Source organism: Macaca thibetana, chromosome 18 (assembly GCF_024542745.1).
Source record: "Macaca thibetana thibetana isolate TM-01 chromosome 18, ASM2454274v1, whole genome shotgun sequence".
In the NCBI taxonomy this organism is placed as follows: Eukaryota; Metazoa; Chordata; class Mammalia; order Primates; family Cercopithecidae; genus Macaca; species Macaca thibetana.
The window spans coordinates 69,947,138-69,967,663 of NC_065595.1; the positions used below are offsets into that span (position 1 = coordinate 69,947,138).

Consider the following 20,526-nt stretch of genomic DNA (forward strand, 5'->3'; position numbering starts at 1 on the left):
TTTATTCTACAGTTTGAAGGTCCTGATTTTCACGCCATGAATCTAGGATTTTGTACGGTGAATGGCGAATGTCATCACAGATTCCTGTGACGTATGTACATGCTAGGCAGAGGCCAGGCCCTGAGCCCCATCCTGTTCCAGGCGTCCTTTCTGTACAGGAAGTCCGAGGGTTACGTTAGATAAGGAAAGGGAAGTCACTGCAGTTCTCTACTCAAAGTAGATTTTCGGAGATTTTTTAAAAACAGTCTTTACACACAAAGACATCTGTGGTAATCCCACTAAAATTTTTCTTCTGGATGCCTCAGGGCAAGGGTTCCCAGAGGAGAGCGAAAGAAGCAGGTAACAGGGCCTGATGGCCACATGCGGAGGCATCTGGTCTACCTACCTAGTCCTTGCTGCTACGTTTACTTTTCATAGCTAAAGTAAATGTTATTATAGTGCCCATAAGCAGGAACATTTCCAATTTTGTAGCTCTAGGAAGCAAATCTGAGAGGCCGGGTGCAGTGGCTCATGCCTGCAACACCAGCACTTTGGGAGGCCACGGTGGGCAGATCACTTGGGTCAGGAGTTCAAGACCAGCCCGGCCAATATGGTAAAACCTCATCTCTACTAAAAATACAAAAATTAGCCAGGAGTGGTGGCAGGCCCCTGTGATCCCAGCTACTAGGGAGGCTGAGGCGGGGGAATCTCCTGAACCTGGGAGGCTGAGGTTGCAGTGAGTGGAGATCACGCCACTGCAACCCAGCCTGGGTGACCGAATGACTCAAAAAAAAAAAAAAAAAAAAAAAAAAAAATCTGAAATAAATTTGGCTAGAGATAGAGATCAAAATGAGAGGTAAGAAGAACGTGTATAAACATCCAGGCGGCTGCTATACATTTAATAGGTTCAACAGTATATACAGTAATATGCATATTTTAAAATTATAATTCCTTTCATCTTATTTTTTAAAATTTTTATTTATTTATTTATTTTGAGACGGAGTTTCACTCTTGTCACCCCTACTGGAGTGCAGTGGCGTGGTCTCAGCTCACTGAAACCTCCACTTCCCAGATTCAAGCGATTCTCCTGCCTCAGCCTCCCGAGTAGCTGGGATTAAAGGCGCATGTACCACCACGCCCGGCTAATTTTTGTAATTTTAGTAGAGATGGGGTTTCACTATGTTGGCCAGGCTGGTCTCAGACTTCTGACCTCAGGTGATTTGCCCACCTAGGCCTCCCAAAGTGCTGGGCTTACGGGTGTGAGCCACTGCCCCCGGCCAATTCCTTTCATTTTTTGCAAAAACTTAACTTTGAAGTTGAAACTTCATTTGTGCTAATAATTTCCAGATTGTCCTGAGAGCTGAGTATTTCAGGACTTGACAGTCATAGGATCAAATCAGTGCCAAAGAGGGCCAATGGGGTCAAGAAAACTCCTGAAAGGTGACAGAAAACAGATCTGGGACTGCAGCAGAACAATCACTTGACTTTTTTCGCTGCTCTTTTCTTTTTTTCTGGGATGGTGTCTCTCCTTAGAAAATTCAAAAACCAATGACTGAAATGGATGTAGCCCTAAAGGAGCTTATCCTGTGTCGCACTAAGCCTAAGAACCTACTCCGTGAGCTGTGGAGTTGTAAGTTCCATTAAGCAAAGTCCGATTTTATAAAGCTATGCTACAGATCCAATTCTCTCTGATTTTCTTTCTCCCAAAATAACCGTTTCCATGGTTACATAATCACTTAGTATTAGGACTTAGAGGAAATGCATTTTGAGGGATAATTCAGTGGAGGTTGTTTTTAAATTTTCACAGTAGGAACTGGAAAATTCAGTATAAAATATAATCTCTGGTAATTTGCACAGCTTGCTCAATGCTTCAAGGACACTCATTTTTACAGAAAACACAATATTTAAAGCTCAGTGATGATAATTATTCTCATATCACATCAGTCCTGCAGCTGGTCAGTGCCACCTGGCTGGCTCTGCCTCACCGCAGCACCTGCTCAGGGACACAAACGGCCACCGACTGGGTCAAGTGAGCCCCAGCAACTGGCCAGTGGGCCTGTTCGAGGGCACAAGGCTAGGTAGGAATTGGCCTGGCCTTAGCAAAACCCATCTCCCCTGCTCCCTCTGGAATTCACCTGCACGTTACGCAGTGGACAAGGGACGAGTGGAGTAAACAGGGATGACAAAGTTGAAACGCCTGAAGGCAAGAACAGAATACTTTTCCTCATAGGGCCTCTGGCTCAATACCAGCTTCCAGATCCTCAGGAAAGAAAAACCCCTTTTCTTGAAGTCACTTAGTAAGTTTCCATTCCTTGCATGCCCAGCAGCACAACACAGATCTTCACAGCCTTAGACTTTTTTATGCCATGGGTGCTTTACAGTTTTAGAGGTCCTTATCCACACACACATTTGCAGGTTTGGAGAGAGTGTGTGGGGTCACATGTTTTCGGTGGGCCAAGTATGAAGAAGCAGGCCTTATAAACCCATATTCAGACCTTAACCTGGACTTCAGAAGAGGACCCCTGACTCACCAAGGAGGCCTAAAGGATGAGGCAGCATCTCTGTCTTCACATAAGTCCTCCACTAGACCGTGCCCATGGCCAGGCCTGACCACCGAGCTCCCATTGCTTTTCCTGCCCTGGATTCTTCCCTCTCTCGTCGTTTTTTTTTAATAACATATAATTTCAAATAAGACAAAACTCATCATTTTGATGTATGCAATTCTGTGGTTTCAATATATCCACAAAACTGTGCAACCATCACCACTATCCAATTCCAGAACTTACTCATTATCCCAAAGAGAAACCCTCCATCCATTAGCAGTCACTCTTAAGTCCCCCCTCTCCCCAGCCCCCAGAAACCACTACTTGACTTCTGTCTCTGTAGATTTACCTATTCTGGTCATTTCACACACATGTAATCATATAATATGTGTCTTTTTTGTGTCTTATTTCTTTCACTTAGTGTGATGTTTTCAAGGTTCATCCATGTTGTAGCATGTGTCAGTACTTTATTCCTTTTCATTGCCGAGTAATATTCCACTGTGTGGATGTAATCACATTTTGTCTATACATTCTTCATTTGATGAACATTTGGGTTGTTTTCGCCTTTTAGTTATGATGACAAATATTGCTATGAACATCCATCTACCAGTTTTTGTGTGGAGGTATGTTTTTAATTCTCTTGGGTTTACACCTAGGAGTGGGATTCCTGGGTATTTCAATGTTGAACCTTTGGAGGAACTCCTGGATTCTCTTAATTGGCAGCTTGGCCTCCTGAGGCCCTAACAATTTGAGCATCACTGAGAAGCCCAGAAGACTCCCATGACTCCTGCCATGGAAGAAACGACTTTAAGAGGTCTTAGAATTATTACCTTCTTCATAAGCACTAGGGTTCAAGATGCAATTCTGAGGCTGAGGCAGGAGAATCGCTTGAACCCGGGAGGTGGAGGTTGCAGTGAGCCAAGATTGTGCCATTGAACTCCAGCCTGGGCAACAAGAGCGAAACTCCGTCTCAGAAAAAAAAAAAAAAAAGAAAGAAAGATGCAATTCTGTTGAGCAAGGTAACACAGTGACTTAGTGTCACACCAAGATTTAAGTCAGAGCTTTCCCAAGAGCAGTTCAGGTATAAAGAAAATGGAAAACATGCAGGAATAGTGGCAATCACAGCATGGGGAAAGGCGAGTGTGTGTGGACCCGTCAAGGAGTCAAGGGTTGGCTTTTCCCGTCAATAACACATCAAATACCAGCTCTTCTTTGGCCAACTCATGCATTTCAGACAGCACCGACTGAGCACTGACTTTATGTATTTATTTATTTTTTGAGACAGAGTCTTGCTCTTTTGCCCACGATGGAGTGCAGTGACTTCTGCTCACTGCAACCTCCACCTCCTGGGTTCAAGCAATTCTCCTGCCTCAGCCTCCTGAGTAGCTGGAATTACAGGTGTGCACCACCATGCCCAGCTAATTTTTGTATTTTTAGTAGAGACGGGGTTTCACCATGTTTGTCAGGTTGGTCTCGAATTCCTGACCTCAAGTGATCCACCCACCTCGGCCTCCCAAAGTGCTGGGATTACAGGCGTGAGCTACCGCGCCTATTGACTGAGCATTGACTTTATACAAGAACACCCACCTAGGAGCTGGGCATTTAAATATGAATAAGACACATTCCCTGGAGAATTCAAAACCTAGTGGGCTGAACAATACACACAGTCTCGTGGTCCGAGGACTGCACTCTGAGTCACATCCTGTTATTGGCCTGTTTCCAAATGTCCTTTATTTTATGAAGTGACGGTGGTGGGAGATGGAAGCAGCCTATAGTTTTTCTAACATCTTATTTGGCAAAGTAAAAAAATTTGGCAGTCCTACATTGGTCTAACAGATTTACTGAAATGTCACTTGTTTTTGAAATCCCTCATCCCTCAATCCCAGAATCTGACCCTAGAGGAAAAACAAGATAGTTATTAGGATGCAAAGGTTATTGCTCCAACATGATTCCCATATGTATTAAAATGGGTGAAACAAGCTAAATTGGAGAAGTTACAATTAGCCTAGGATAGTGAGGCCTCAAGGGGGAACTGGTTTCTGTAATTCTGTCAGGCCCAGGGTTCAGAAAGCTGGAACAGAGGCTTTGGCTAAAGGTGTTTTATTCCTGACAAGCCTGGAAGGGAGTCTTGGCCTGAGGCCCTGGGGCCTCGCTCACAAGGCAGTTTTTATCTGTGGCTTTCTGTCATTTGAAAGAATAAATCTAAAAGAAATAGCAGATTTTGGCTGTGGTCTCATCTGTTCCTGGGAAACTGTGATCGTAGGCACCTCTCTGGGTGTCAGTTTCTTTATCAGTCACATTCTAGCAAGAGAGAACACTAACCTAGTGCTTCCTAAGTGCCAGGCACTATTTTGAGGACTTTGGATGTCTACTTATTTAATCCCACAACTGTATAAGAATAGATCCTGTTAATTTTCAATTTTCCCATAAAAGTAATTTGCCCAAACTCTCACACAGTGGTCGGGGGTGGGGCCAGAATCTGAATTCTGATCTCCCTATTGTCAAGTTCACACCATTTCTTTTTCCATGATTTATTTTCCCATATTCTATTTTAAATCAAATTATTAATTATATCACTATGGTGATGCGGGAATAACTTGTCCATTTTTTTTTTTTTTACAACAGATAAATTTCTAATGTGACATTGAACAGAACTGTGGTGTTCTCCAAGGCCAGTCTTTGTCCATAAATACTGAAATACTGAAAAAGGGTGACAGAATGCATATTCCACAACAACTTCAAATGCAGCGGTGTATGAATTTTAACATTATTAAGAACTGCTTTAGAAATTCCAGTTGCTAGCATTTTCCTGGTATATTCTTCCCACTCCTAAAGCACTGTGAGTTGAACATACAATTCTGTTGTGTCTTTTTATTTTTGAGACAGGGTCTCTCTCTGTTGCCCAGGCTGCAGTGTGTGGCACAATGATAGCTCATGGCAGCCTTGAACTCCTGGGCTCAAGAGATCCTCCCAGCTCAGCCTCCTCAGCAGCTGGGACCACAGGCATTTGCCACCATGCCCAGCTTCTGTTGTGCCTTAAGTGACTATTTAACGATTGAAATATTGCAGAAAGAGCGAGTGAGAGTAAGAGGAAAAGATAAAAGTCCTTTTCAGCACCTGCAGTCCTCCCAGGGCTGCTCAGCCTGCATTGGTGTTCCACTGAGAGCCTTTCCAAACTCCCACATCCGAGCCAAATGCAACCGAATAACATGAGAGCAACCACAGAACTGTAGTCACAAACGTAAACGAAAGGGCGGGGCCAATTTAAAAACATTATTTAGGGAGAATCTTGAAGGACTTGTCGTGCATGGCAGGAAATAGGACATTTTAAATTTTTAAATTTTTATTTTTTTGAGACGAGCCTTGCTCTGTCACTCAGGCTGGAGTACAGGTGTGCGATCTCGGCTTGCTGCCACCTCCGCCTCCCGGGTTTAAGCGATTCTCCTGCTTCAGCCTCCCGAGTAGCTGGGATTACAAGTGACCAGCACCACACCCAGCTAATTTCTGTATTTTTAGTAGAGATGAGGTATTCACCATGTTGGCCAGGCCGGTCTTGAACTCCTGAACTCAGGTGATCCACCCTCCTCGGCCTCCCAAAGTGCTGGGATTACAGGCATGAGCCACTGCGCCCGGCCAGGACATTTTAAATACTTTTTTCAGTAATTAAAACTTTTCATGAGTAAATACTTTCTTTAAGAAGCGTATAAGGAGGTAGCTAACCCTTTCTATGGTCCTCTGAGAGTGTTTGCAGCAGGTGTACGCTCCATTCTTGATGCTTTACTATGCTTTGCCTTGCCAAGCGCGCTCACCACATGCCAGCAGACCGAACGTGGGACGTCCTGTCCTTGGACAAGGTAAGAAGGAGGTTAAGTACCATCTTACTAGGAGCATCAGCCCTCCTCCTTCCGGGTCTCTCCACCGTCTGGCCTGGACGACCGGGCCCTCTGCTGGGCACTCCCTCTCTTCTAGATGTGCTGTGAGGCTCTTCCTCATCTGAAGCTGAACTTTCTCAGGCCCAGGGCCCTCTCCTCTCTGTGGGCACTCCTCGTGTGCTCTGCATTCCCAGGCTCTGCATACCGTCAGCAGCGGATGACCGGTACACCGGGGCCATCTGCCTCTCTTCCGAGCTCCAGACTCCGACAACAGACTGACTGCTTGATGTCTCCACATGGCTCTCCATTTGGCATCTCAAACTCAGCTTCTCCAAAGCAGAGCTGGATCTCTTCCCTAAGTCTCCTAGATGTCCCCATTGCAGTAAATGGCACAGTGGTTCACCCTGTTCCCTCCTGGATTTCTTTCCTCCACCTCCCTCATTAAGTCCACCAGCTAGTTCTGCCCCTTCAGCGTCCAGCACTCACCTGTATGGCTACCCTGGCCCAACCCAAGGCACCTCACAGGGTCTCCGCCTTCTGCATTCTATTCTCCCTGACAACCTCACGCTTGGAGCCGATGGCTGGGATGGCAGGTCGCTGTAGCTGAAAGATGACCCAAGTTCCTTGCTGTGGTCTTCAGCAGCCCTGGGGGTGTCTGACCCCACTGACCTCCCTCACTTCTTTATGGCCACTCTTCCTTTCCCCACCCATGTTTAGTGTCTTCTCCTCCTCCTCCTCCTCCTCTGGCCCTTGCCATGGGCCCCTTGGAGCCTGGATCTCTGGGCTTTGCTGGGTGCTTCAGACCCATCCCATGGGGGGATGGTGACTGGACGTTCTAGAACCTAGGAAGCAGGAGCTTGGGCCAACACAACCACTCCCTCCTGGAAATAAACATTCACAATGCAGCTCCACTGACTGGTTCCAGACACTGAATTCCCAGATTTTATGCTATGGAATCTCTTCCATGTCTATGAATTTTTAGAGTTTAGAGATTTAAAATGGAAAATATTTCATTTCTTGCTATCCACAGAGTTACATAAAACAACTAGTGAAATACAATTTTTAATTATCAAAACAGCAAACGTATCTAGAACTTCTTAATAATTTCACATTGTTCTAGGGACCATTATTTTCTAATAGTAATAGAATATATCTAACACAGCAAAACGAAATGGAAAAGTAAGTGTTTCAGGGAAAAACAATGAACCAGCCCTGGCACCAGTATCCTTTTCCTTTTTTTTTTTTTTTTGAGATAGAGTCTCACTCTGTTGCCCAGGCTGGAGTGTAATGGTGCAATCTTGGCTCACTGCAACCTCCGCCTCCCAGGTTCAAGTGATTGTCCTGCCTCAGCCTCCCGAGTAGCTGGGATTACAGGCACCCACCACCACGCCTAGCTAATTTTTTGTATTTTTAGTAGAGACGGGGTTTCACCATGTTGGCCAGGCTGGTCTCGAATTCCTGACCTCAGATGATCCACCTGCCTTGGCCTCCCAAAGTGCTGCGATTACAGGTGTGAGCCACGGGGCCCGGCTTTCTGGTATACTTCTAATGTGTACAGAATGATCACATTACTTTAAGAGCCTGGCCTTGATCACAAGGTTCGTATTATTTTAAAATTTAATTTGAGGCCCCTGCTCCAAAATCAAAACATAACAATAACTATGTAAGTTCACTTTAACTTACCAATATGCATATAGCTCTACATAAAAGTCAAAAAATGAAGAGAACTGAAAACAACAATCAGGACAAAATAAACAAAACTTTCGGGTTCTCAGAAATGTTGATTCTCACTGGATTTTCAATTTTCCATCTACTAAACATGTCTCATTTTAAAAGTTGATTTCTGTCATAAACGGTTAATTATTCATTCCTTGCACGCAAGAAACTTCAGAAGTACTGAGAAGGCAGCATAATCACTCATGCAATCATATTCTTCAAAGGGCCCTGTAACTTGTACAGGACACAACTTACTATTGTGCACAGTCAATCAGCTGGTATTCATTGGATCTCTCAAAGCATGCCTTCACTCCTTCATCGTCCCAAAGTTTTTTCACATGGTCAAAGAATTCCTAAAGTTTAAAAGAGTTACAAATTAAAAAAAAATGTGTAATCACCTTTTAAAAAGTTAAAAGGAAAAAGAAACCGCAAAAACTTTCTTTTGCAAGTAGCATTCAGATTTTCCTTATGGAAGTTTACATAGTAAAATGTACCAACTCTATGTTTAGTGTGATTAAAAAATGCATGCATGTTATCATTACTCAAGTCAAATTGCAAAATATTTTTTTTTTTCTTCAGACAGGGTCTCGCTCTGTCACCCAGGCTGGAGTGCAGTGGCGCGATCTTGGCTCACCGCAACCTCTGCCTCCCAGGTTTAAGCAACTCTCCTGCCTCAGCCTCCTGAGAAGTTGGGATTATAGGCGCATGCCACTGTGACTGGTTAATTTTTGTATCTTTAGTAGAGATGGGGCTTCACCATGTTGGCCAGGCTGGTCTCGAACTCCTGACCTCAAGTGATTCACCCGCCTCAGCCTCCCAAAGTGTTGGGATTACAGGCGTGAGCCACTGCACCTGGCTCAAAATAGTTTTATCATTCTGGAAAGTCCCCCAAAATGCAAATTATGTCAAAGTTAATACCATACATTAACTATAAATACACTTAACAGCATAATTCTAAAGTATTTAGTATTCAGTAACTTAACTCGTTGAACTGCCATCTCAGTCATGAAAAAAATGCATATTATAAGGACAAGTTTTGTCTTAGCTTCTGTCTTTTACGTTTTCTATGTGAGTTATGATTACGAATGGACATGGTTGAGTACATGGATTAAAATTTGGCCCAGATGTATTAGGTACATAAAAAAGGAACTTTAAAAACCACACACTTTGGGGATGATAATTTATTTCTTTTTTCATTTAAAAAAAAAACTAGGAGTTAAGTGTGAATTGTGATTTTTCGTTCATTTCAGAGCCATGAGGTCACTGTGCTCAACTTCACCTACTATTATGGCAAGCAAGACGCTCCGAAATAACATTTTTCATCTCAAAAGTAAATGAAGGGCTTATGAATTCATATTGGTAATATTACCCAAAAGGGCGATGGACCCAAATGACTACATTAGTAGCTAAACACAAAAGAAGTTCTGTTAGTGTTCACAAAACACTTTGTGGGGACATTCACACCCTGCCCACGGCCGTTATTTGCCTGCCTTTGATCTTCAGGGTTCTCAGGCTCCATGGCCTGTCCCAGGGACTCCTCCTTCATGCTTATCAGCTGACACATTTCTAGGAATCAACACAGATTCTTTGCAGGAAAAACAGAAGGACTAGCACTTTTTCTTTCTTTTTTTTTTTTTTTTGAGACGGAGTCTCGCTCTGTCGCCCAGGCTGGAGTGTAGTGGCCGGATCTCAGCTCACTGCAAGCTCCGCCTCCCGGGTTTACGCCATTCTCCTGCCTCAGCCTCCCGAGTAGCTGGGACTACAGGCGCCCGCCATCTCGGCCGGCTAGTTTTTTTGTATTTTTTTTTAGTAGAGATGGGGTTTCACCGTGTTAGCCAGGATGGTCTCGATCTCCTGACCTCGTGATCCGCCCGTCTCGGCCTCCCAAAGTGCTGGGATTACAGGCTTGAGCCACCGCGCCCGGCCCTAGCACTTTTTCTTAACGACTCACAATTCCATACAAAGGTGGATCCAAGCACTGTGAGGGGTTTAATGCTCACAATTTGGAAGGCTCTCTTTGAAAAAAGAGATGCAAAACGATGAATACAAAATTAGGTACACATCCTTAGAAGGGGAGTAGAAGTGAGACATCCAGAGTGTAGGCTTTATTAGCGTTCAGAAAACCCAATTCTGATTTCACAGTCTCAGGGACGATCTTGTAAGTTATGGCATAGTCTATATCTCTATCTGTCCGTCACCATTATCGACAAACCCAAATGGTTCCCAGCTGACAAAAAAAGAGACATTCTCCCCCTGAAGGGGGTGGCTAAACCTCTCAGTTATCATCTTGTTTCCCTAGGTTTACGTTTCCTTCTGGAATCTTCCTCTGATGCTCCCATTAACCCAGTAAGGGAGTCTGTAGGCTTCCTTAAAAAATTTCCTTCGAAGAGCCATCCAAGTCCATACACTTACACTTCACACACACACGTGTAAAGTTCAATCCTGCATTATGCCGTTATCAAGATGGCCATGGAGACAGTGACACCGCTGCCTCATGGTGATGGATCTTCCAGTTGCCAGCTCTGGGTACCTGATTTCTCTGGACACGACAGACGCATAAGATACAAAAACTATAGACTCACGCTACATGAAAACAAATTTAACTGGATTTACTCAAACACAGGAACCATAGATACCAGATTTTAAAAAGGTTCACATAATAATTATTCACTATAATAGGTTTCCAAATGCAATTTAAAAAACGACCAAGACTGGAGTAATTAATCTAAACTTGGCCAAAAAAAAAAAGAAAAACAATATTGCTCCAGGCCCTGCAGGGCGGAAAGGGCTCCAAACCGCGTGGGGTGCGGTCGTGTGGTCACCCTACTACCCAACCAGCCATGGAAGTAAGCCCCACACGGTGCTGACCCCAGAGCTAACAGGCATGTGGCTAGAGGTCAGTGAGGGGGTTGAGAAATTGATCTTTTTTATTTTTAATTTTTATTTTTTGAGACGTGGTCTCACTCTGCCCGTCTCGCAAGCTGGAGTGCAGTGGTGCAATCTCGGTTCACTGCAGCCTCGACCTCCTGGGCTCAAGCAATCCTCCTGCCTCAGCCTCCCAAGTAGCTAGGACTACAGGCGCGTGCCACCACGCCCGGCTAATTTTTGTATTTTCCTAGAGACGGGGTTTTACCATGCTGCCCAAGCTGGTCTCCAACTCCTGGGCTCAAGTGATCCTCTGCCCTCAGCCTCCCGAGCAGTGGGGACGACAGGTGTGTACCACAATATCCAGCTAATTTGTTCGTTTGTTTGTTTAGAGATTTAGCGGTGGTGGTGCGGGGTGGGGAGGGAGGTCTCACAATGTTGCCCAGGCTGGTCTCGAACTCTAGGCGCAAATGATTCCACAGGCGCGCACACCACGCCCCGCCTGAGAAACCCGGTCTTGAGTAGAAGCCCGAAGCCGGCCTGTGGAAAGCCAGGCGCGCTGAGCCCCTGGGCCTCTCCGGAGCCGCCCTCGCCCCGCGCCTGCGCTGCCACATGCACCCGCCGCTCTGCACGCACAGGACCTCCTGGCAGGCGGAGGAGAAACTGAGGCTCCCATCAGACGCCCTTGCTTTTCGACTCACTTAGCACCCGAGAAACGGAGGCCCACGGAAGGGCGGCCATGGCCTGGGCGCGTTCTGGCCTCCGGGCCACGCTGGATGCCGGCCTGGTCTCGCCGGAGGGCGGATGTGCGCTGCAGGGAGGCGGGAGGTCTGTACTTCAGCCCATGGTGAGCTGTAGAGGGGAGGTATTCTAGCCCCGAAGCATTTACTGGGCCCTGCTCAGGGACCTCCCGGCTCCCTCCTGCAGAAACATCAGCATCACCGCCCCACCCGCCTCTGCAAACAGCGCACCCCCGCACCTCCCCAGCTTGGAGGCCCTGCCCAGCGGGGCTGGGATTCTCAGCGCCCCCAGGCCTCAGCTTCTTCCTTCAGGCTTGGCTCCTGCTGTCTTCTCATTTCCTTCGCAATACCCTTTCTCATTTTGCGTTAATTTCCTGCATGTCACAGTAAGGGCCTTACTCACATAATAACCCCTATTTAAAATAGTTCTTAGGTAGTTCTTATTTTGTCGAGGGTACTGTGCACACAGCACTTTATCACATGATCGTCTCTAACTCTCACAAAGCTAGAAGAGGTGGCTGTTATCACTGTGCTCAGTACTTTAACACATGATCATCTTTAACTCTCACAAAGCTGGAAGAGGTGGCTGTTATCGCTGTGCTCAGAGAAGTTAAGCAATCCACCCAAGGGCACACAGCGGGTAATGGCAGGATATATTCCACTGCCTGTGTTTTTAACCACTATGCATACTACCACCTTTTATTATATATATTAAATCATTTTCTATTCTTTAGTTTTCTACTGGGTTTCTTTAAAACCACTATTTTAGAAAATCCACTCCTCACTGGATAAAGTACAGGGGATCTCGTACAAGGGTACCTTGTTAAAGCAACAAAAGACACTCATGAGGATTCCCGTAGGTCTGCAAAGCTCAGCAACTTCTGTGGTCCTTCCGCGATTCACAAGTACAGCGCAAAGATGCCAAGTGTAAATTCCGCTCATGGGATAAGCCTTAATGTCCTGTGGTTGGTAAGATTCACTGGTGAGGACTGGAACTGCTTTATAGGGGACTAAATTCTAGGTCTGAGCTGAAGCCTGAGAGAATTGCAGAGAACTGCTTGAACCAAGAATCAAGACACAGAATTTCTGGAGCATGTGTTGATAGCAAGAGTGAAACAGGGATGGTAGGCACTGTGATTTTTAAGTAGATGATTTAGATAACATTGAAGAAACACAAAAGCAACAACAATCTCTCTTCACTTCAGCTTCCTCATGGGTAGACATGTTGGGCTAGCATACAGCTAAGTCCCCACGATTCCACATATTTACTTTTTAAAGGGTTCTAAAAACTTCATGGTGAATTCCAAGGCTGCTGTTGCCATTGTTACTTCAATGTTTTACATGGAAAACTTTCAAACTTACAAAAATAGAGAGAATGAATCTCCAGGTACCCATTACTCAGGTTCCACATTTATCAACACATGGTCAATTTCTTTTTATCCATATCTCATCCCCTTTTACCCTGCCTTTATTATTTTGAAACAAATATTTTATTTATAAGGCACCATATCATGTTATTTCAACATTATTTCTAAAACATAAGGACTTTTAAAAAATAGCCGTAATACCACTATCTCAACTAAAACATACATAAACACACAGAAAATGATTCTTTGAAGTCATTAAATATTTAGCCAGCCAGTGCAGCTTCTTCAGGTATAATTAAACATTAGTTCAGAGCTAGGCTAGGATTCTGATAGGGATCAAAATACACCACCCCCAATTATGTCATACTGGCATATTGATTATTTTGAGCTGAAGGCAACAGAGAAACAACAGATACAAGAAGAGCTGTCTGCTCTCCCCCTTTCTGCCTAAAAAAGAGCATAAATATCCCCCACCATGTACTAGGATGAGAAGAGTGACCTTTATCGCAGGGACAGAGAGCTGTCACCAGGTTGAGTCTGCATAAGTAAACCTTACTAAAATAGCCCTTTCTCACAATTATATCCACCCTAGGAGCCCAAATCCCCTTTCATTTGTAGTCACTTCTTCCACAATTTGTCACCCTTAGTTAAAATGGTATGTAACTTTTTTTTTTGCATGTTTCACTTCTTTTCTGTGACGCCCCTGTGCATATAAAATTAAAAACATTAATGAAACTTGTATGTCTTTGCTCCTGTTAATTTGTCTGCTGTCATTTTAATTCACAGGCTCTAGTTTTTTCCCTTCCATAGAGATCTCATACATTTTAAAAAACAACTGAGAAATTAATATGAAGAATAATTTTAGTATGTCTACATTAGCAACTAAGATGAATAATACTAAATAAAAATAATTTCAGGTATTTTTTTGTGTATGTGTCTGAAAAGAGTAATTCACAGTAAAATGTAACCTGTTTTTGACATCTGAGGGTATATAAAAACTGAAAACATAAAGAAAACAAGTTACGTTTCTTAATTTTTTCTGTATTACTGAATATGAGAATTGCCATGTGATCTTCATATTTTTAGCAACTGACTGATATATGTGAATATTTGTTATTTTTATTCAAAGGGATTTCAGTTATATAAAATAAAAATAATGATACCAAATTTAGACCTATTTTTTAAAAGTAAGGCTTTAAAATTTCGAAGTACAATTTTGATTTTTAAATCAACATTTAAAATTTAAAAAATTAAAGTATGTAATGACTCCATTTCACACTGCCAACATTTTCCTTCTGATATTGCTATCTACAACTACTTTTATATTGAAAGTATACTCAAAGATAACATGGAATTCTCAGATGAGGAAAAAAACATTTTTTGCTTTTAAATTCTTCTTAATTACTTTAAAATGCAAACAAACAGATGACAATAAGAAGTGTAAGAATAACATTTCTTGCATAATTTCTGTGCTAACATAACACAATAAAATGACTTTTTGGTTACGCTGACATTTGGGATACACTTTTCATTTTGAAATAAAAATCAAAGGGGTATTTCCCATCACTTGACGTGAGTGTGGTGCCGTCTGTCTGGCGGCTGTGCAGTCAGGCCACCCTGCTCCCACTCGCCGTGCTGGGGGTGGCCGGTGGTCCACACGGAGCCCTGCCCTGTGGGCTAGTGGACCTCATCCCTGGGTTGAGTGTGAAAATGCTCCCAATGCTCGCGCAATATTCTTCCTAGGGCGACTTATGAAAAATACTACTAATTTTAGTGTCGGAAATACTGTTGCATTTCTCAAGCAACTGCTTTTTACATTTTATTATTCATTTTTAATCCATGGATCCTGTGACTTTCCTACTGCTTTCATTTATGTCACTGAGTTGACTGCGTGAAAGCTTAGAAACCGATTTTCAGGGTGTGTCTCAGCCCGTGTGAAGGCCTCTGTCAGACACACTGAGCCGTAACTTCACGGTGGTTCCACAAAACTCACTCTCCCGGTTCCTAGCTTCATCCTCGCACATTTTCAGTTGCTTTATTAACTTGTATTGTAACTTTGTGAGCAGCACTAAATCCTTTCTGGACCAAGTGGAAGCACACACAGTTGTTTAATGTAATCTTTTAAGGGAGCCCAGTGAATAATGCCCACCACTGTAGTCACATGAGCCTTAGAAATAGGCAATTTCAAGACAGTATCCATTTAAATTGAATTTTTTAAAACTCGAGTTTAGGTCTGATTCATTTAAAATACACCTACTCAATTTTATCCCTTGGATAAAAGAATGAGCTAATAGGTATCTGCTGTTTCTTTTTTCAGATATCTTGTGAATATCAAGTTAAAAGTCTGTATGGGATCTATCATGACTGATCTGTTATTTTATTTTACAGTGTTATAACACTATGATCTTGTTATGTATAATTTCTGTCCATCCTGAAATTTAACGTTACACAGTTTATCTAAAATTCTCCTCTGCCTCCTGGGTTCAAGCCATTCTCGTGCCTCAGGCTCCTGAGTAGCTGAGACTACAGGCAGGAGCCACTACACCCAGCTAATTTTTTTCTTTTTAAAAAATTTTTAGTAGAGATGGGGTTTTGCCACATTGGCCAGGCTGGCCTCAAGTGATCTGCCTGCCTCAGCCTCCCAAAGTGCTGGGATTACAGGCATGAGGCACAGTACCTGGCCAGTATATCTAAAATTCTACTGAGAACAGTTTTCAGAAACTATGGTAAAAAAAACTCCACAAATGGGCTGCACGTGGTGGCTCACGTCTGTAATCCCAACACTTTAGGAGGCTGAGGCGGGCGGATCACCTGAGCCCAGGAGTTCGAGACCAGCTTGGCCAACATGGTGGAAACCTATCTCTACTAAAAATACAAAAATTAGCCCGGTGTCGTGGCACGCACCTGCAATCCCAGCTACCTGGTAGGCTGAGGCAGGAGAATCACTTGAACCCAGGAGGTGGAGGTTGCAGTGAGCAAAGAACTCCAGCCTGGACGACAGAGCAAGTCTCAAAAAAACAGAACAAAACAAAACAAAACAAAAACAAAAAAGAAAACTCCACGAAAACAAGCCAATTAAAAAGCCTTTGCAGTTCCTGAGGGGAAAGCATCTTTCCTAGCAAGAAGCGTGATTGCCAAGGCAACAAGTTCAACAACTAAGCAGCAACAACATGAGGTTAACGTTTACCTTAGCATTTACTGAGTGCCCAGGCAATGTTCTGAGAGCCTTAGGTACAAGGTCTCTTTTGTCTCAAACAATCCTGCTGTGCAGGTAATTCAATGACAACATGAGAACCACTGTGCATACTTCATCATTGCTTAAGTTCACTTGACTAGAAAGTGGTCAAACCTAGATTCAAAAGCATGCTCTGAGGCTGGCTGGCTTCCCTGTTCTCTGGCCAATAGCAGTTCCTTGGGTATAAGAGACCAGTAAGAATAAGTACAAATTTACAATATACCCCACACATCTATTTTTCCCTTAGGACTTAGCCTACTTCAATTATTCTTAGTGTTATGTTTAAACAACTTTTTGAGGTATACTATATATGCCATAAATTCACCCATTTATAAAGTCATGCAACCACCAACACCCAGGTTTTAGAATTTCTCTATCACATGAAAGGTGCCTCATCCTCCTTCAGAGCCAAGCCCTGCCACCACTCCAGGCCCCAACCACCACTCAGTTCCTTCTGTCTCTATAGTTTTGCCTTTTCTAGAAACTTCATGTGAATAAAACTAGTCTTTTGTGACTGGCTTCTTTCACTTAGCACATTTTTGTAATTCATCACACTTTGTTATGTACATTAACAGTTTGTTCCTTTTTTTTTTTTTTTTTTTGAGACAGAGTCTCACTCTGTCGCCCAGGTTGGAGTGCAGTGGCACGATCTTGGCTCACTGCAACTTCCGCCTCCCAGGTTCAAGAGATTCTCCTGCCTCAGCCTCCCGAGTAGCTGGGATTACAGGTGCCCACCATCAGGCCCAGCTAATTTTCGTATTTTTAGTAGAGACAGAGTTTCACCTGTCGCTTGAGAATCGCTTGAACCTGGGAGGCAGAGGCTGCAGTGAGCCGAGATTGCGCTACTGCACTCCAGCCTGGGTGACAGATCAAGACTCAATCTCAAAAAAATTAAATAAATAAAAAATAAAAATATTGCTGAGTTCTAGTCCATTGTATGGATATATCATGTTTTGTTTATCCATTCACCAGCTGATGTGCATTTGGGTTATTTCCAGTTTTTGACTATTGTGAATAATGCTACTAGGAATAATTGTGTAAAAATCTTTGTATGGACATTTATTTTTATTTCTTTTGGGCAGGATGAGAATTGCAGGGTTTTATGGTAAGTGAATGTTTAAGTTTTAAAAATTGCCAAATTGTTTTCCATGGTGGTTGCACCATTTTATATTGTCAAGGGCAATGTTTAGGGGTTTTAGTATCTCCACATCCTCACCAATGCTTGGCTTTGTCTGTCTTCTTAATTTTAATTATTACAGTGCGCATGTAGTGGTATCTCACTGTGGTTTTAATGTGCATTTCCCTAATGAGGAATTACATTGGCTATCTTCTATGAAATTGTGGGCTCAACAACTGTTTTCTTATTATTGAGTTTTTAAAAATAAAAGTAAGAGATTACAGCAAATAGTCTGGATTAAAATCCTTTATCAGTTACAGGTTTTGCAAATATTTTCTCCCAAAATTTGCATTTTATTTTTCTGAAGTAGTTTTTGATGAGCAAAGTTTATTTTTTTATTTAAAACATTAAAAAATATATAATCTGATATGGTTTGGAACTGTGTCTTAGCCCAAATCTCGTGTTGAATCGTAATCCCCAGTGTTGGAGGTGGGGCCTGGTGGGAGATGACTGGATCGTGCGGGCGGACTTCCCCTCGCTGACTTAGTGCTCGTGACAGCTGCTTGTTTAAAAGGGTGTAGCACCTCCCTGCTTCTCTCTTTCCCCTGCTGTGGCCAGGTAAGACATGCCTGCTTCTCCTTCGCCTTCCGCCATGATTCTAAGTTTCCTGAGGGCTCCTCAGAAGCAGAAGCCGCTTTGCTTCCTGTACAGCCTGTAGAACCATGAGTCAGTTAAACCTCTTTTCTTCATAAATTATAGTCTCAGCTATTTCTTTATAGCAGTGACTATAAAATATATACAGAATGGACTAATACATAATTGACATATAATAACTGTTCATATTTATGGGGTATAATGTGGTGTTTCAAAGAGTCTATACATCATATAATGATCAAATCTGGGTAATTACTATATCTATCATTTTAAATATTTACCATTTCTTTGGGGTGATAATATTCAGAGTCTGCTCTTCTGGCTAACTTGAAATATACACTACATTATTATTTGCTATAGTCATTCTACTGTGTAATAGAACGCCCAAACTTATTCTTCATGTCTAACTGTAACTTTGTACCCATTGATCAGCTTCTTCCAATTCCCTCTCCTCTACTTTCCCCTCTCCAACCTCTGGTAACCACTATTCTACTCTCTACTTCTATGAGATCAACTTCTTTTTTTTTTTTTTTTTTTTTTTGAGATGGAGTTTCACTCTTATTGCCCAGGATGGAGTGCAGTGGCGTGATCTCGGTTCACTGCAACCTCTGTTTCCCAAATTCAAGTGATTCTCCTGCCTCAACCTCCCAAGTAGCAGGGATTACAGGCATGTGCCACCTCATGCCCAGCTAATTTTGTATTGTTAGTATAGACAGCATTTCGCCATGTTGGTCAGGCTGGTCCCCAACTCCTGACCTCAAGTGATCCACCTGCTTTGGCCTCCCAAACTGCTGGGATTACAGATGTGAGTCACTGCACCTGGCCAAGATCAACTTTTAAAGACTCCATATATGATAAGACCGTATGGTGTTTTGTTTTTCATTTTTTCTTTTTCTTTTTCTTTTCTTTTCTTTTTTTTTTTTTTGAGACAGAGTCTTGCTCTGTCGCCCCAGCTGAAGTGCAATGGAATGATCTCCAGTCACTGCAGCCTCTGCCTCCCAGGTTCAAGCAATTCCCCTGCCTCAGCCTCCCAAGTAGCTGGGATTACAGGTGCCTGCCACAATGCCTGGCTAATTTTTTGTATTTTTAATAGAGATGCGGTTTCACCATGTTGGTCAGACTGGTCTTGAACTCCTGTTCTCAGGTGATCCACCCGCCTCAGCCTCCCATAGTGCTGGGATTCCAGGCATGAACCACTGCGCCTGGCCTGGAGTTTTTCTGTGCCTGATGAACAGAGTTTTAAATTTTGATGTCCAATTAATCCACTTTTTTCTTTTAGAGTTTATCCTTTTTTTTGTGTTCTATCAAAGAAATATTTGCCTATCAGTTAAAAATATTTCTTCCATTTTTTTTTTTTCTTAAAGTTTATAGTTTTCACCTCTTACATTTAGGCCTACGATCCATGTGAATTAATTTTTGGGTATGGTATAAGGAAAGGGTCAATATTCACTTTTTTTCCATAGGGACATCCAGCTTCTCCCGAACATTTAGAGAAAAGACTATCTTTTCTCCCTTGAATCCTTAGTACCTCTCTCTCTCTTTTAAAATGTTTTTAAATTTTAAATTTGTTTTAGACACAGGGTCTTACTCTGTTGCCCAGGCTGGAGTGCAGTGGTGCAATTACAGCTCGCTGCAGCCTTGACCTCCTGGGCTGAAGCCATCCTCCCATGTCAGCCTCCTGAGTAGCCCAGACCATAAGCACATGCCACCGCGCTTGACATCTCTCTTAAAATGGACCATATGAAGGCGGATCTATTTCTGAATTCTCAATTCTGTTCCACTGATCTCTAACTCTCTCCTCATGCTAACTCTATACTGTCTTGATTATTGCGGCTTTCTCGTAAGTCTTCAAATTAGGCAGTTCCAACTTCTCCAACTTTGTTCTCCTCTTCTAACATTGTTTCGGCTATTCTAATAAAATAATTAGGTATTTTCATCAGGGATAAAAGATTCAAAGAATCACCACTTTAGTCTTGCTTCCAGACAAGCCTCTAAGTCTTTTGAATTTTTGCATAAATTTTAGAATTAGCTTGTCAAGTTTTATAAAAAAGCCTGTTGGTATTTTGATTGGGATTACATTGAATCTATAGGTCACTTTGAGGAGAACTGCCACCTTAATGAGTTGTGTAATCCATGAACATAATTGAACATGTTATTTCTCTACTTATGTCTTGTTTTTTTTTTTTTTTTTTTTCCCTTTTTAGATGGAGTCTCGCCCTGTCGCCCAGGCTGGAGTGTAATAGTGCAATCTCGGCTCACTGCAACCTCCACCTCCCAGGTTCCACCAATTCTCCTGCCTCAGCCTTCCGAGTAGCTGGGAATACAGGCGCGTGCCACCATGCTCGAGTAATTTTTTGTATCTTTAATAGAGATGGGGTTTCAGCATGTTGGCCAGGCTGGTCTCGAACTCCTGACCTTGTGATCTACCTGCCTTGGCC

At 42.9% G+C, this 20,526-nt stretch overlaps 1 protein-coding gene across 3 annotated transcripts in view; it reads right to left on the minus strand.

The window, feature by feature from the left end:
• The window catches only part of GNAL (G protein subunit alpha L), a 199,485-nt gene that overhangs the window by 46,879 nt on the left and 132,080 nt on the right, over positions 1-20,526 (minus strand). For all 3 annotated transcript variants that reach the window (XM_050767384.1, XM_050767386.1, XM_050767385.1), the window contains exon 5: positions 8,366-8,463. In XM_050767384.1, coding sequence (XP_050623341.1) covers positions 8,366-8,463 — 98 coding nt within the window. The remainder of the gene's footprint in view (positions 1-8,365; positions 8,464-20,526) is intronic.